This window comes from Rattus norvegicus, chromosome 8, assembly GCF_036323735.1.
Source record: "Rattus norvegicus strain BN/NHsdMcwi chromosome 8, GRCr8, whole genome shotgun sequence".
NCBI lineage: Eukaryota > Metazoa > Chordata > Mammalia > Rodentia > Muridae > Rattus > Rattus norvegicus.
The window spans coordinates 75,910,830-75,928,388 of record NC_086026.1 but is presented as its reverse complement, the minus strand read 5'-3'; the positions used below and the strand labels follow the sequence as shown (position 1 = coordinate 75,928,388).

Sequence of the window (17,559 nt, the reverse complement as noted above, 5' to 3'; positions counted from 1 at the left end):
GTTTTTATAATAAAATTTATTAAATCATTTTTTAAAAAAAAATACCTACAGCTAGCTACAGTACTATAAAGATGCAACATGTTGACACAGAAGCAACTACTCTAATTCCCAAATAACCACTGAAGACCAATGGAAATGAGTATACTAATTGATATGACTAAACATGTATTTACTAGTAAGCTCTGTTCTAAATAGAATTTTAAGTTTTATTTCCTGAATTACTACCATGGAAAGTTAAATATACATTCTGGAGATTTAGAAATATTATTCTAAAAGAAAAACCTTTAAAGTTTTAATGAGAATGGACTACATTAACATAACCCAGTGAGGCATGCTAAAGATTGCCCCAGTGTTAACCGAGAACCAGCACTCACAGCCTATTGAACACGCAGGTCTGCTGTAGGGAGTATTGCTTCTTGGTAACATTCCACACCCGAATAGTGCCATCATTGCCACTGGTAGCCAAGAGGCCTTTTTTATTACACCAAACACATGTCATTACCTAGAAAAATTAAGAGAAATAAGCCAAGCCAATTTTTGATTTAAAGAACTTCATCATTTGAAGTTCTATAACAAAATAAAATCCATGTTACTCTATATATGTGGTTTCATTTCAATGCCTTGTAAAATACTCGTTTGAAGTACAGTGTTAGAGTACTATGCTCAATCTCTCTCAAATTACTTAAGACATACTAAAGTCTTTTTTATAAACTTTTATTTTCATCTCTATAGGGGAGAACACACATGCCACAGTGAGCATGTAGTCACAATTGAGTGGGTCGGCTCTCTCCTTTATTAGGGGCTCCCCTTGGGTCATATCAGGCTTGGTGGTAAGCACTTTTACCCCATGAACCACCTTATCTGGCTCCCTAGTAAAATTCTGTCTAAATATTTAATTCAGTAAAGATAAACATTCAAACATACTGAGAACAAATGACTCCAAGAGGCAGAGTCCAGCTGCCACACACATTCTCACACCCTTCCAGATGACACACAGTCAGTGTGTGGATTTCCTAAGGGGCTGAAGATGGCTCAGTGGCCACATGCAGGCCCATTATTGCCTTGCAGAGGACCCAAGTTTGGTTCCCAGCACCCACACTGGACAATTCACAATCTCCTGAACTCCAGCTCTGGGGCATCTGGTAACTCTAGCCTCCATGGGCTCTGCACTTATAGTCACAAACCCTTTCTCCTACACACATTAAATTTCTTTTTAAAAAAATTTAAATAACTATTCTAAAAGTAATATAGCTTATGTAAGTGACTTTAAATTGATTAATTCATTTACTTGCTTCCTAAAAATTCAGGGCCTACTAGATTAATCAGCTACAATTTATCAGGTACTTGTTGCATAGATAAGTCTTTATCTTTTAGGAACTGATTTCTTTCTGTTAACCCACACACAAAGAAACTAGAATTAGCAACTACTAGGCAAATCTTGGCAATCCTGTATATGTGTGTGAGAAAAAGACACACAGAGAGATATGGAGACCTACACTCTGAACAGTCAGACAGGTTAATTAACACACTTGATTTCAAATTACATACTCTGTTCTGATGAGCCTCCAACTTGATGAAAGAGCATTTTCTGAGGTCTCCTCCCATATCAGCGAGTGTTTGTGGAGCCGTTTGGTTGTCACGGTCATGTGCAGCAAGAGTACGCACAAGTTGTTGAGCAGCCCATTGCCTATGCTGTGAGGACAGCCTAGAGGAGAGGCAGCAGGCTGCCAGGGCATTAGCCAGCTCCAGAGGGCCTACAGCAGAAGGATCATAGGAAGGATGGGCATACAATTGGGCAATAAAACCTGCTTAAACAAAACAATGAAATGATGCCCAGGTGAGAGTTGGTGGTGATAACAAACAAAAATGGGTTAACCCATTTCTTTTATAAATTAGTTCTTTTGTAAGCAATCATTTTACTAAGATATGAATATAAGATATAAAATATTTCACATCAAACTCTATAATAGATCTGATTCATTGCAAACTAATATTTTATTATACATCAATAAACAGTCCTTGCTCTAAGGACTTAGACTGGAAATATATCAGACATAATCTTCTGGCCCATGCAAAGGCAATGGGCCCTTAAGAATAAACAACCTAGTGTCTGCTGCTTAAAAAACAGCTTACCAGGGACATTACCAGGGTTACAACTCAGTGACAGAGCACATGCTCAGAACGTGCTAGACCCTGGGTTCCAATACTTAGCCAATACCAAAGACATAAATAAATAGTTTTAAAAACTGAATTTTAACAGCTAGTAAAGGAATTAGATCAATCAATCCCAAAGCCCACCAATCTCACTTAAAATGTGCTTCACTGGAGTAAAGGTTAAATTACTATCTAAGTAGTCCTTTCAAAGTGTTATCTTCAAAATAGTACCCTTATTATTTTAACTAGGGTTAAAGAACCCTACCATGTATGTTGATTCAAGTCATTATCTGGAACTCCATTAATTGGTACATTTTCTAATATTTATTTCAATGTATGTGCAAGCTTGTAATCCCAGCACACAAGAGGCACAGGACGACTGCTGGCGTGAGGCTAACCTGGGACTACACAATTATACCCTGTCTCAAAAACAAACAAACAAACAAACAAACACAACAAACACAAAAACCCCAAAGCTATCTCTCTAAGTTTTTTATATTCCAAACTTAAAAAATGTCCTTTATTACACACAACAATGCAAAAGTCACACCTCTGAAGACATGGTTTAAATCTATGGAAGACTGTACTTGAACAGTGTGAAGCCTACCTTTCTTTTCTATTTCTGTCTTATCATAGTTAGGTCTCAGTTTGGCCCCTTTGTCTGCCAATAGTGCCACAAGGGCTTGAGTTACAACAAAGTTTGGGGAGGTTACAAGCTTATTTTCTTCAGCAATTCCACGGAGAAAGCTGGGTAGAAATTTCCGTTGAATTGGATCATCGACTGTGGTGAGATTGACACCTGTTGCAGCAGAAATCAAGTTCTGAAGAGGCAAGTAGGATAAATGGTTTAATTTTTATATGTTTTTGGAACAAAAGATTTAATTTCAAAGCAGGAATTCCCACAGCTTTCTTACCTGTGTACACAGCTGCACCAGCAGCTTTGCAGCACTTGGAGTGTTTGAGGCCAGGCACCCCACTGCTGTGCTCAGGTAGGCCAGGCAAGAAATGGGCTTGCTGGCCTTGCTGTGTCCACCTCGTGAACGTTCTGAGGTACTGGCTATGGCAGAAGGGCTAGTAGAAAGGCCAGCTCGCCCTGCTGCAGCTAAGCACATTAACCGAACCAGTGTACGGATATCTGTTAACCCCAGAGACTCAAGACCAGCAGCCAGGCTACAACTGGAACCACTGTCAGGAAAAGACAGCACTTCAGATAGACAAAACAGGTTTCTTTTCTTTTTTTCCAAAACAGGTTTGTTTCTTTTCTTTTCTTTTTTTTTCTTTTCTATTTTTCGGAGCTGGGGACCGAACCCAGGGCTTGTGCTTGCTAGGCAAGCGCTCTACCACTGAGCTAAATCCCCAACCCCACAAAACAGGTTTCTTAAGGGGCAGTTTTGAATCCCACATACATAACCATCCTCATCATCAAAAACCCAAATCAAACAAAGGCTATACCAGTATATATGTCCTGAAAGCAAAACATGATGCAAAACTGAAATGATCGTCTACCCTTTTTTCCTTCATGACTCTTGTATGCACTAGGAGTTATCACTAAGTCACTGGAATATGGTATTAGCAATGTTTATAGAACATAAAACCTTCATCCTGGAAATCCCCAAATAGCCACCTTCTGTCAAGAAACAGAACTCTAGCAGCACCTCAGAAGCTTGCTAAGGGCTCTTCACAGCCACTGTGACTTCAGAAGTAACCACTGTCTATTGTCTAAAGCTGAAAATGAGTTTTATCTATTTTTATTCTTTATATCAGTTCTGCAGAAACACTAGATAACTCTTTAATTTCTACCTCGTACCTACAGAAACGGCTTAATTTCCAGTTTCTGGAACAACAAAAAAATATATGCAGCTGACTTACTAAATTGGCACTATTTCAACTCTAAAAAAAGCCAAATATTAACTAAATACCAATAATGACTAAGACCAACCTAAATTTATTCAACAATATATTTTCAAGGTTTAAAAACTCTCTCATATCCCCTATCAGACTCCTGTGTATTGAGAAGTGATGAGAAGTCAACTGCATCACTTGACACAATGATACTTACCTGACTGAGAGCAGAGACAGTGCTCGCATGACCATGGTTCTGGCCAGAAGGACTTGAGCTGCAGCAGTCACCCTCCTTAAAGCCACCACTCGATCATGAGGATTTGCAAGGGCTGCTGCCTGTTCTCCTAATGTTACTCTGCCAGAGGAACTCTTTTCCACAGACCCATGGCAACCTGAAAGCAGAATTTGTTTCAGTTTTCAAAAAAGTAAGCTAAAGCATCTGGACTACTGAATTTTTCTCCCTTGTTTTATGTAGATCTAGTCTGCAAAGAAATACAGCAAAACAATGTTTGCTCACGTAGAACTAGTAGAAAATTCCTTAAGGTATTAAACTTAAGAGATTTCTGAGTTAATAGAAGAGATCTTCTATTAAATACATGTTTGTTTTTCTTCATTCTTTTTATGTGTCACCTCTGAATTAAGAGATATAGGCATAGTTTTTAAAAATATTATATACATACATATACATATATATACATATATATATATCCTACACGTATATATGTGCACTATATGTGAACAGTGCCAAAGAAAGACAGAAGAGGACAACAAATCCCTTAGAACTGGAGTTACAGACATTATAAGCAACGCTGTAGTGTAGAAGCTGGGAACAGAAACCAGGATTTTCTTACAAGAGCAGCAATGCTCTTAGCCATTGATCGAGCTCTCCAGCACCAGGAAAGATAGAAATAAAATATGCCTTGAATACAAATAAAGAACTAAGTCACTGATAGTGCCAATTTTTAAATTTTGGTGTGTGTGTGTGTGTGTGTGTGTGTGTGTGTTGCACATGTGAACTTGGTCAGTCTAACTAAATCAATATGCTCCAATTGGGTTCAGTGAAAGACCCTGTCTCAAAAAATAAGGTGGAAAAGAATAGAGTTTAAAAAAAAAAAAGAAAGAAAAAGAAAAACCTCATGTCAAACCTCTGACATATATTCAGTATTCCTCCCCAACCAAATGGTCAAAGAGACTTGCTGGTATGAGGTGGGACTAAATCATTACTTTTACTATTTACGTAAGAAAAGTATTAAAACAAACAATAAAATTAATGATAATCAGCCTTTCAGCTTACCAATTTGCATCAGAGTCTCTTCCATACTGTTGGTAGCTGTGACCATTGCTACTGATGCTCCCAGTGGGTCACTGTCAGGGAACTGAACTGGTTCTGGCACGATTCGCCGGTCATTTAAACCAAGTGGTCCAGCAAGCAATTCAAATTCTTCTTCACCTGTTAGTTTTTCATCTTCATCAACATCTAACATGTCCCAGTCTTCTGGAATTTAAATAAATATATGGCATGTGAATATAAACATGGCATAGTTCTGGTAAGAGCGATTATGTTAAGATAAATCTAAAATCATCTTAAATATTCAAGGATGCCCAAAAAATGAACACAATGCCATCTCCTGGAGACCTGAGCAAGCTGCATTCCTGAGGTATGTGAGATTGACTACTAGAGAGGGGAGTGGAATAAAGTCCACTCGAAGAAACAGCAAATGTTACAATTATTCAAAAAGGGCTCAGATAATATATATTCAAGCAAATGAATGCTCTAGAAAACAAATTGTACTCATCTTAATTTTTTTTTTTGCACAATTAGGATAGAAAAACTTTAAAATGTTAGTTTTTTTCCTATTCTGGAAAAAAAAAAAAACACCTCCAAACAAATCAGCACTTTGTAGTAAAGCTGACGTTTGAGCTTGGGTTCTTTCTTCCTCCTATTCCTCTCAGGTGTGGAATGCTGTTATCAAGCAACCTCAGACCCACTTAGGAAGAGCTCTAGTTAATATGTACATAAACACAAATGCACATGAGGGTAAAATTTAGTAGCAGATGTTAAGCAGGAAGTATTCACAAAAATACGTATGAAATAAGGAAGCTCTGGAAACAAACAACTACCTTCATACACACTGTCCTGCTTGCCAATTAGATCTGGAGCTTGTCCCTTGTACCTGCACCAAACATGAAGAATATCGTGTTTTATATAACAGTTAGTACCCAAATGCAAATTAAGTCATTAGAATATTATAAGAGTTCATTAATAAAGCAGCAAAAAATAAAATTGTCTCGTGTTATAGGACAAATGCAGTAAAAACTATCGTTTGTACACATGTTTACAGATAATGGCTGTTTTATCAAAAAAAAAAAAAAAAAAAAAGAAAAAGAAAAAAGGAAAAAGAGAAAAAACCCTAGGGACATTTCTGGTCACCTTCAATAACTCTTTTAACCAAACTCTGTCCTATGAAGCACCAAAGACTTAACAGTTGTACACTAGAGGTTAAGTATATAAAGAAAGCCTCTACCCTCCACCCCCAACAGAAGCTCATTTGAACAAAACTATTTTTCTTTTGTGAAGAAAAACATCCTAGTAAGGTAATAGAAATATGGTGAAAAATATTCATTTGAAAATTTGATTTTATACCTCTGAGAATTAAAATGGGGACTCTGATCACAACCTGTCAAGACACTAATGGTTAACAGAGTCAAACTGTCGTGAAGGACCTGCTGCCATGCCACTATGCCTAGGGAACCAAAACAAAAATGGCTTCCAAATCTCCTGGGAATGAAATTCTTTGACCTTCACATGCTCTGCCCCCAATTCAGCCAAAATTAATTCCTTACATGAGAGACAGAGAGACAGAGAGACAGAGAGACAGAGAGAGGGGGGGGGGGAGAGAGAGCACGAGCGCAGTCAGTTTTTATGTTTTAACAGAGTGGAATGTTCTCATGCAAGGAAGCTGATATATATAACACTATTTCAAGTACCTTTCAGAATTTGTAGTCTTGGTCTTGGTCTTGAGGGCTAAGTACTTCTCCCTGCAGCTGCCACACAGCAGGTAGTATGGATTTCCACTCCCACATTCACCACCAAACCAGCCATCCACATAGGAGCCATTGCTGCGATACCCCTGGCGGTTTGCACTGCGCCCACAGCCAGGGTGATTTCTCTTCATGTGCTGGTTGAAACTGACAACGTTGCATTCACAAAGTTCACAAACGACCACTTCTTCCCTGTCTTCAGACTCACAAACATGCTGTACGAAATGATTTTATACCAAATTATAGTCATTTAGGGTAAGAGGGAGATTATTTGTGATTAAAACTAGCTACTTTTAATATCCTATAGTATTTCAACAATGGTCATTAGTGTTACATAATTTTCTTTCAAATCAGAATTCAGACCACATAATCTGAAGGTGCTCTTGCTGTTTTCTATTTGCTTAAGTTATAAATTAAGATTATACTGCTGAAAAAAATTAAATTCAGTAATTTAAATCTATCTCAAACCATTAAAAAACTTCTCTAGTGAAAACACTTTTTACCTGGCCATAAAATAAGACCTATTTTCTGAATTTCTAAGATGTCATTTTGATTCATTTATGTTATTAATCTAACCAAGTAGATAAAAAGTTCACATCGATGAGCTTTAAAGTTCCACTATAAAAATGTAATGCTGGATAGTATATACACATAAAGCTACATGAACTCTGTCCCTGGATGAGGGGTATTATAAAACCTGGGTAGGCATTGGTTTCCACATGAGCCTTACACTAACTAAATAGAAACTATGAAGGACAAGAGCATGCACTCAGACAGGAATGTGATTAAAGCAATCATGCTATACAGCCCAGCACTGTACTAGGGCCTAATGTCAAGTTTTGGCATTTTTCTTCAACATCACAATGAAGCACGCCACAGTATGGCTCTAGTCATTGGTGGTGGGAGAGAAGACATAAACCACAGAGAAAGCAACAATAGAGACATTCTTATCAGTTTGTAAGTATTAACACAATGCTCAAGCATCAAATCCCCAAACCTCAGGATGAGATGTAAGGCTCTTTCAACTCTAGGCAAGGTTGCTGTTAGCAAGCTGTATGAACAGGAGGGCAGGAAAATAAGTCAGAGCAGCCCCCGCTGCAGTCACACACACCCAGGTAGGCCAATCCAGTACCTCTGGGATCCACATTCCCAGAATATCATTGTCACTGGTCAGGTCTTGTCCAAACATAGCTTCCATTGCTTCATCATCAAGATCAATTTCCAATTCCTCATCTAAATTAAAGTCATACAACGCCCCTGGGTCTTGCTGCAAAGATATTCCTTCTCTCCGACTTTGATTCCTGTGAGCCTGCACAGAGCGGTATAACCCCGCTCAGAACAAAACAAAAAAGGCATTTTATTTGCATGAATAAAATAATTCTATTTTATCAGTTCTTAATTGCCACACATGTAGAAGAGAACCTACCTAAGCTACTTCTTTGGATTCCAAACCATAAATCTCAAATTACAACTATCATATAAGGTATACTATCTCTCAGACTACTGATAAGTTTAAATAAGTTACTACATACAAAAAATTTAAGATGTTATCTTTTTATTTAAGTTATAAATATTATTTGTTATAAACATTACTTATTATTACTCTTCCAGATTCAATTTTTTAAATTCACCTCTCTTCATTTTATGGTAATGTCTGGCCTATATTTTTTAAGCAAGTCTCAAATTTCTTTCTCATGGTTCCCATAAATGACTGTATCATCACTTATGTTTGATATTTTAATAATTAAATTCTTTTTAACAATGAATGGGCAATATAGTTTCCAGTCTGGGAAATATATTTCCTTGTGGCTAGGATATAGCTTAGTGTAGAATACTTGCCTAGTATGCATAAGGCCCTGGGTGTAGTCCCTAGCATGATGGTGGTGGTGGTGGTGGTGATGGTGGTAATGGTGATGGTGGTGGTGATGGTGGTGGTGGTGATGATGGTGGCAGTGGTGGTGGTGGTGATGATGTGATGGTGATGATGGTGGTGGTGGTGGTGATGATGGTGGTGGTGGTGATGATGGTGGCAGTGGTGGTGGTGGTGATGATGGTGGTAATGGTGGTGGTGGTGGTGGTGATGATGGTGGTGGTGGTGATGGTGGCAGTGGTGGTGGTGGTGATGATGTGATGGTGATGATGTGATGGTGATGATGGTGGTGATGGTGGTGGTGGTGATGATGATGATGGTGATGGTGGTGGTGATGATGTGATGGTGATGATGGTGGTGGTGGTGGTGATGGTGGTGGTGGTAAAATAATAGAATACAGATACACCTCTGTGAAGTGTTTACTTAGAATGTGCAAGGCTCTGGTTCCAATTGCCAGGATAATAAAAACCACCAAACAAAAAGAAAATATATTCCCATGTTCTCAAGTCAATCCTGAAATTTACTAATGTATTAAGAGAATTTATTCTTGCTTCCCTAGGGCCTAGTGGTAAGGATCTAAATCTAGAGTACAGCAGAAAAAACAGTGCCTACTTTTGTGTGGTATAGTGTCCCTCCTAGAACCTTCTGATCACTGAAGCTAAACATTAAAAGTCACTTCTCAAATTATGACTATAAAGGCAGCTACAAAATCTTTCAAAATCTGCAAGTGGCTACCATAGCCTCTGATGCCTAGAGGTAATCCTATGAATGCATGCTGCGATTAGTGAAATTATACAGAGTACAAAATTATATGCAAACTGCTGTTCCACTAAATAACAGCATCACTAGTTCACTTAATTCTTTACTTTGTATCTTCTTCTGTACTTTGTATCTTTGTCCTGCTTCTGGACAAAGTTTTTAAAAGAGATCTTTCGGGTTGGGGATTTAGCTCAGTGGTAGAGCGCTTGCCTAGGAAGTGCAAGGCCCTGGGTTCGGTCCCCAGCTCCGAAAAAAAGAACCAAAAAAAAAAAAAAAGAGAGATCTTTCACCGAGAGGCATGTGAAAAATAATTACCTGCTCTTGCAAGCAGTGTGCGAGCTGCTAAGTCAAATTTGTGCCTTCTTGTTACTGTTGAGCGACCTCTAGTTGGTGGTCCACTTCCAGAAGCTGCATTCTCTGTATGATCCAGATTATCAGGGCTACAAAAGCAAGTGTGACGGCAACAAAAAAAATGTTAAAGCTCTCATGAAAGGAAAGCAGAAGTACAAGCTTGTTTGTGGTATAACCCTTTTCTCCAAATTTCACTGAGAATAAAATAGTTTGTGTATGCTCCTGCATGTGTCTCTGTGTGTTGTGTGAATGCTCATGTATGTGTGAGTGCAGGAGAATGTGTATGGAGGCTGGCAGGATAATCTGGTGTTGTTCCATAGCTACTGTTTTTGGCTTTTCTCCCCCTGAGATGGGGTCTCTTACTGCCTTGGAACTAACAAAGGAGGCTAGATGGCTGGCTGCCTGGAAATTCACTCATCTCTACCTATCCAGGTGGTGGTGGTGGCGTGTGTGTATTTGTGTATGTGTTTTGGAACAGGGCCTACCTATGTAGTTAGCTCTGGCTAGCCTAGAAATCATGATACGTAGATCAGGCTAGCCTTAAACTCATAGCGATCCACCTCCATCTTTGGGGATTAAAGGTGTGTACCACTACACCCAGCCATGCCTAGGTTTTGAAAAAAGGATTCTGGGAATTAAACTCAGGCTGCAAGTACTTTACAAACTGAGCTATTACGCCTTAAACAGGTTTTTAAGACTTAAAACTTTTTTAAATAAAAATTAAGACATTTTATAGAATACCATGATAACATATTTAGAACTGTTTTTCTTGTTTGTTTGCTTTGACATTCTCAGTGTCTTTAGCTATAAAATCATCTCTTTTCTAAAAAAAATGAGGAAAGAGGAAATGGACATGATTTGCATAAAGCATTTTTGGTGAAGAAGAGTTGCTGACGATTAAACCCAGGGTCTCGCTAGCATACCAGAAGCATCTACCACTGAGCTATCTATCCCCTTAGATCATGACAAAACTTTCATTTTCCATCCCTTGTGAAACTCTCTATTTTAGGTATGCCGAATGCTGCATCTTGGGTGCTAATTTTATCTGATTTTCAATTCTTTCAACAGTAAAATGATGACTATTTCATCTCCAAAATCAAACAGGATCAGAAGTGATTAAGTGGCTTGTAGAGAGCTTTGCCTAGAGAGAAAAGCCTGGAGTATCATCCAAATCCCACAGCAAAAAAAAAAAAAACAAAAAAACAAAAACTTCAAACTAAACCCTAGATAATTAAATACTTAATACCTGAAATGATAGAGAATCTGTGCTGAGGAGAAACAGATATTTCAAATTAAATTTCATGGAACTTTTAAAAAGTTTTCATGTTGCATAAAACTTAAGCCTTGATAACCTACCCAGTTCTGGTTTCTACAGGCAACAGCCAAGAAGGTGGTGCATAAACACACATGAAGGCCATGAAGGCAAAATACTTATACATGTAAAAAATTAAAAGAAAATAGTCATAAAAATTGTAAAATGAAAGTGATCTTAAGAGAAATTTTAGGATATTTTATTATATCTCATTATAGGGTACATATACTCCAGAACTCTTTTCACAACTTAAAAAAAAAAAAAAAGGAACATGTAATACTAGATAGTAAAAACAACAGGATTTGGAAATATATCTCTATATCTCAGTGTTATACTTGCCTAGCATGTATAACTTGGTAGTTGATACCCAACACTGAAGAAAACTTTAAAATAAATGGACATATGAATTTAAAATGGGACAGAAAAAAATCTATTCTTATCAAATTCACTAATTATATCAGTTCGGTTTTTGTGGGTTTTTTTAGCAGTGCTAAGGACTGAACTCAAGACCTTAGACAGGGTTTCTTTGTGTAGCTTTGGCTGTCCTGGAACTTGTTCTGTTGACCAGGCTGGCCTCAAACTCTCAGAGATCCACCTGTCTCTGTCTCCAAAGTGCTGGGACTAAAGGTTTGCACCGCCAGCACCTGGCTCACTCTTTTCTTATTTTTATTAAATTTATAAAGCAGTAGAAGCATTTATGATGGGAAAGAAATGGAGTTTTAGCGGCAATAGTTAGGACACAAGTGACAGAAATAAAGAAACTAGAATTTTACCTTTCACTAAAACCTTCCTCCATTTCAGCAGCATCAGCTGACGGTATGTCTCCAGGTGACTGCAAATAACAAGGGTCATTTGATTTCCCACCACTTCCCAGAACTGCTGTTCCATGTCTGGAGTCTGCTGTGCTGCTTGACTGGGGCTCCTCCTCATCCTCATGCCCAGGGTGCTCTATCATCCACATAGCAAGAACAGTGATATTCTGGGCATCAGCCTCTCCTCGAGCACCTACACAAGTAGAAATGTTGTCTGACACTGAATTTGGATAAAATAATCAATGTCTTATGTTATTAGTTTATGAGTGTTTGTTCTGATGATTTTATAATAGATCTGCTGTTTGAAATCTTGAGAGGCTCAGAAATGACTCAGCAGTTAAGAGCACTTGCTGCTATTCTAGAGATACAAGTTCCATTACCAGTACCCTGCCATTCCAAATACCCATGTCAGGCATCTCACAGCCAACTCTAACCCCAGGTCCAGGGTGACCTAATGTCTTCTTCTGGCCTCCACAGGCATCTGCACTCTCTCTCTCTCTCTCTCTCTCTCTTTCTCTCACACACACACACCACTCTCTCTCTCTCTCTCTCTCTCTCTCTCTCTCAAATAAAAATGTCTTTTAAAAGATCTTAACAAGATTTATGACCTCTTTAAAGAATTCTTCCTTCAATAACATTTAGGACTTCTTGAATCTATAAATACTGCAGTATAAAACATATCTTACCTGTAGCTTCCATGGCTTTGGCAATCTGTCGGAGAGAGAAGCCCATTTCCAGTAAGGGAACTGCAATTGCTGGGGGAGGTGGGGACGTCGAAAGTCTGCTGCTTGGGTCTGACAAGGCTGAAGCAGAAGGAAGAACAAAATAGGTTTAAATACTAGACACCACAAGCAAAGAATAGACATGGCAACTATGATACTTCAATTTCCTAAAATTATTCAAACTCAATACAAATTTACTGTTAAAATGTGATTAACAAAACTGGGTATGGAGTTAACATGTCAGGAATCCTAGAACTCAGGGGCCTGAGGAAGAAAGATGATTCTGAGGCAAGTCCAATCGAGAGGATTGACTATTTGAATTGATTGCTTGTTTGTTTAAAACCATAAATGAAGCCAAACTTCTCATAGCAATATAGGGCTGTTGTACAGTTAAGTAAATCTGTTCATTATAAAAATTACAATATACAAAAATTTGCAAGATGAGCACAAAGAAAAGTTTTTCTTCTGAACTACTGTAGAGGTAAAAGCAAACCAGGTACTTTACTTCTCTGAATGTCAATAGGCAATTTATAAAAATACAGCCAGAATTTGGAGATTAACAATATCATCATTTAACCCAGTTCTCAGTCTAGTTTCGCCACATATACTGGTAAATGCTTTTTATAGCAAGGGACCTAGGATCATCTGTGAATTTTACCTGGTTACTAAGTATCTTTGGTCTCCTTAAGCTCCTTGGTTTGACTCTGCTAGTACTAGAGATTGAACTCAGGGGCTTAAACATACTAGGCAAGCACTCTCCCAGTTTATTTGTTACTTCTTATTTTGAGGCAAGGCCTCATTAAGTTTTTCAGGATGATCTAGAACTTGTGATCCTTCTGCCTCACATTCCTGAGTTGCTGGCCAACCACTGTGATATGTGACGAATCACGGTCTAGTTATTTTGTATAAAGCCCCTCGATTTGGGTTTCCACTGATGTTTCCTTTTGATGCAATTGTGTCGGTTATGACTAAAACTACACTTAGAAAAGACATTTTTAGCACTGAACATTGGCTTATTAAGAAAGGGAGGGCATGTGATTGATAGACATGTTACTCCTCTCCAAATGGGTATAATTTAATCTACAATTCAAAACACAGAAAGGGCTCAGTTTAAAAATATAGTTCTCATGGTCCACAGCTTCCTGCTCCCAAACCCCATGGGAGAGAGCTCATCGTACAGACGTGGGGGCATGCCTGAGAGTGCAGGGCAGGAGAAACCACCACTTCTGCCCACCTTTGCCCCTCATCCTTGGCCAGAGGAAACTGTATAGGGCCTCTGGGAACAGAAAGATAGGGGCACGCAAGCTGCAGGAGCCCTGTGGTCCAGATTGCGCCCAGATCTGAAGGGACCCAGTCAAACAGCTCCCTGCACCCAAATACCTTCGGAGGGAGAGCTAGACCTTCAGAGGGGCAGACACGTCTGAGAAACCAAAGGAGATTACTCTCTGCCCACATTTCTGACTCTAGAGGAAAACACCTAGCACCATCAGGGTCCCCTGCGCATAAGGACCCCGAAGTAGGGACAGGCCCTTCTGGTTGCTGCCCTCACAGAGAGCTGAAACCCAGCCCCAAGGAGCGACTTCAGGCCTGAGACGAGAGGTAAGACCAACTTTTCTGCTCCAAGTGACCTGCCTGGTGGACTCAGGGACACACGCCCACAGGAAAAGCTGAAAGCCAGTAGACAGGAATGACTACACGTCTCAAAGCAGAACACTCTGTTCCCATAACTGGCTGAAAAAAACAGGAAAACAGGTCTACAGCACTCCTGACACACAGGCCTATAGGACGGTCAAGCCACTGCCAGAAATAGCAGAACAAGGTAACACCAGAGACAACCTGATGGCGAGAGGCAAATGCAGGAACCCAAGCAACAGACTACATGGCATCATCAGAGGCCAATTTTCCCACCAAAGCAAACACTGAATATCCAAACACACCAGAAAAGCAAGATCTAGATGTAAAATCACATTTCATCATGATGATAGAGGACTTTAAGAAAGATGTAAAGAACTCCCTTAGAGAAGTGAAGGAAAACACAAGTAAACAAGTAGAAGACTACAAAGAAAAAAGACAAAAATCCCTGAAAGAATAAGAGGAAAACACAATCAAACAGGTGAAGGAATTGAAAACGGAAATAGAAACAATAAAGAAATCACAAAGGGAGACAATCCTGGATATAGAAAACCAAAGTAAGAGACAAGGAGCAATAGATACAAGCATCACCAACAGAATACAAGAGATAGAAGAGAGAATCTCAGGAGCAGAAGATTCCATAGAAATCATCGACACAACTGTCAAAGATAATGTAAAACAGAAAAAGCTACTGGCCCAAAACACACAGGAAATTCAGGACACAATGAGAAGATCAAACCTAAGGATAATAGGTATGGAAGAGAGTGAAGACTCCCAACAAAATCATAGAAGAAAACTTCCCTAACCTAAAGAAAGAGATGCCCATAAACATACAAGAAGCCTACAGAACTCGAAATAGATTGAACCAGAAAAGAAACTCCTCCCGTCACATAATACTCAAAACATCAAATGCACAAAACAAAGAAAGGATATTAAAAGCAGTAAGGGGAAAAGGCCAAATAACATACAAAGGCAGACCTATCAGAATCACACCAGACTTCTCACCAGAGACTATGAAAGCCAGAACATCCTGGACAGATGTCATACAGACCCTAAGAGAACACAAATACCAGCCCAGGTTACTGTATCCAGCAAAACTCTCAATTAACATAGATGGAGAAACCAAGATATTCCATGACAAAAACAAGTTTACAAAATACCTTTCTACAAATCCAGCCCTACAAAGGATAATAAATGGTAAAGCCCTACACAAGGAGGCAAGCTACACCCTAGCAAAAGCAAGAAACTAATCGTCTTGGCAACAAAACAAAAAGACAAGCACACAAACACAATCTCACATCCAAATACGAATATAACAGGAAGCAACCATCACTATTCCTTAATAACTCTCAACATCAATGGATTCAATTCCCCAATAAAAAAAGAGATTAACAAACTGGATACATAACGAGGACCCAGCATTTTGCTGCCTACAGGAAACACACCTCAGAGACAAAGACAGACACTACCACAGAGTAAAAGGCTGGAAAACAACATTCCAAGCAAATGGTCTGAAGAAGCAAGTTGGAGTAGCCATTCTAATATAGAATAAAATCGATTTTGAACCAAAAGTCATCAAAAAAGATAAGGAAGGACACTTCATATTCATCAAAGGAAAAATCCACCAAGATGAACTCTCAATCCTAAACATCTATGCTCCAAATTCAAGGGCACCTACATACATAAAAGAAACCTTACTAAAGCTCAAAGCACACATTGCACCTCATACAATAAGAGTAGGAGATTTCAACACCCACTCTCATCAATGGACAGATCACGGAAACAGAAATTAAACAGAGACATAGACAGACTAACGGATGTCATGAACCAAATGGACTTAACAGATACTTATAGAACATTCTATCCTAAAACAAAAGGATATGCCCTCTTCTCACCACCTCATGGTACTTTCTCCAAAATTGACCATATAATCGGTCACAAAACAGGCCTAAACAGATACAGAAAGACAGAAATAATCCCATGCGTCCTATCAGACCACCACAGGCTAAAGCTGGTCTTCAATAACAATAAGGGAAGAATGCCCACATATACGTGGAAATTGAACAATGCTCTACTCAATGATAACCTGGTCAAGGAAGAAATGAAGAAAGAAATTAAAGACTTCTTAGAATTTAATGAAAATGAAGATACAACATACCCAAACTTATGGGACACAATGAAAGCTGTGCTAAGAGGAAAACTCATAGCGCTGAATGCCTGCAGAAAGAAACAGGAAAGAGCATATGTCAGCAGCTTGACAGCACACCTAAAAGCTCTAGAACAAAAAGAAGCAAATACACCTGGGAGGAGTAGAAGGCAGGAAATAATCAAACTCAGAGCTGAAATCAACCAAGTAGAAACAAAAAAGACCATACAAAGAATCAACAGAACCAAAAGTTGGTTCTTTGAGAAAATCAACAAGATAGATAAACCCTTAGCCAGACTAACCAGAGGACACAGTGTGTCCAAATTAACAAAATCAGAAATGAAAAGGAAGACATAACAACAGAATCACAGGAAGTTCAAAAAATCATCAGATCCTACTACAAAAGCCTATATTCAACAAAACTTGAAAATCTGGAGGAAACGAACAATTTCCTAGACAGATACGAGGTACAGAAGTTAAATCAGGAAGAGATAAACCATTTAAACAACCCCATAACTCCTAAAGAAACAGAAGCAGTCATTAAAAGTCTCCCAATCAAAAAGAGCCCAGGTCCAGATGGGTTCAGTACAGAATTCTATCAGACCTTCATAGAAGACCTCATACCAATACTATCCTAACTATTCCACAAAGCTGAAACAGACGGAGTGCTACCGAATTCCTTCTATGAAGCCACAATTACTCTTACACCTAAACCACACAAAGATCCAACAAAGAAAGAGAACTTCAGACCAGTTTCCCTTATGAATATCTACACAAAAATACTCAATAAAATTCTTCCAAACCGAATCCAAAAACACATCAAAACAATCATCCATTATGATCAAGTAGGCTTCATCCCAGGTATGCAGGGATGGTTTAATATTCAGAAAACCATCAACGTGATCCACTATATAAAC

General features: G+C 38.7%; 1 protein-coding gene across 14 annotated transcripts in view; it reads right to left on the bottom strand.

Annotated features, from left to right (window-relative positions):
* Herc1 (HECT and RLD domain containing E3 ubiquitin protein ligase family member 1) overlaps positions 1-17,559 on the bottom strand; it is a 169,001-nt gene that overhangs the window by 36,959 nt on the left and 114,483 nt on the right. For 8 of the 14 annotated variants that reach the window (XM_063265523.1, XM_063265527.1, XM_063265524.1 and 5 more), the window contains 12 exons: positions 12,829-12,945; positions 12,104-12,335; positions 9,983-10,107; positions 8,150-8,370; positions 6,985-7,253; positions 6,118-6,170; positions 5,291-5,491; positions 4,214-4,388; positions 3,069-3,339; positions 2,762-2,975; positions 1,549-1,805; positions 375-502 (listed from right to left, as the gene is read on the bottom strand). In XM_063265523.1, coding sequence (XP_063121593.1) covers positions 375-502; positions 1,549-1,805; positions 2,762-2,975; positions 3,069-3,339; positions 4,214-4,388; positions 5,291-5,491; positions 6,118-6,170; positions 6,985-7,253; positions 8,150-8,370; positions 9,983-10,107; positions 12,104-12,335; positions 12,829-12,945 — 2,263 coding nt within the window. Of the gene's footprint in view, positions 1-374; positions 503-1,548; positions 1,806-2,761; positions 2,976-3,068; positions 3,340-4,213; positions 4,389-5,290; positions 5,492-6,117; positions 6,171-6,984; positions 7,254-8,149; positions 8,371-9,982; positions 10,108-12,103; positions 12,336-12,828; positions 12,946-17,559 lie in introns of those variants that run through there. The other 6 variants (XM_063265529.1, NM_001420916.1, XM_063265525.1 and 3 more) reach the window with 4 other exon arrangements.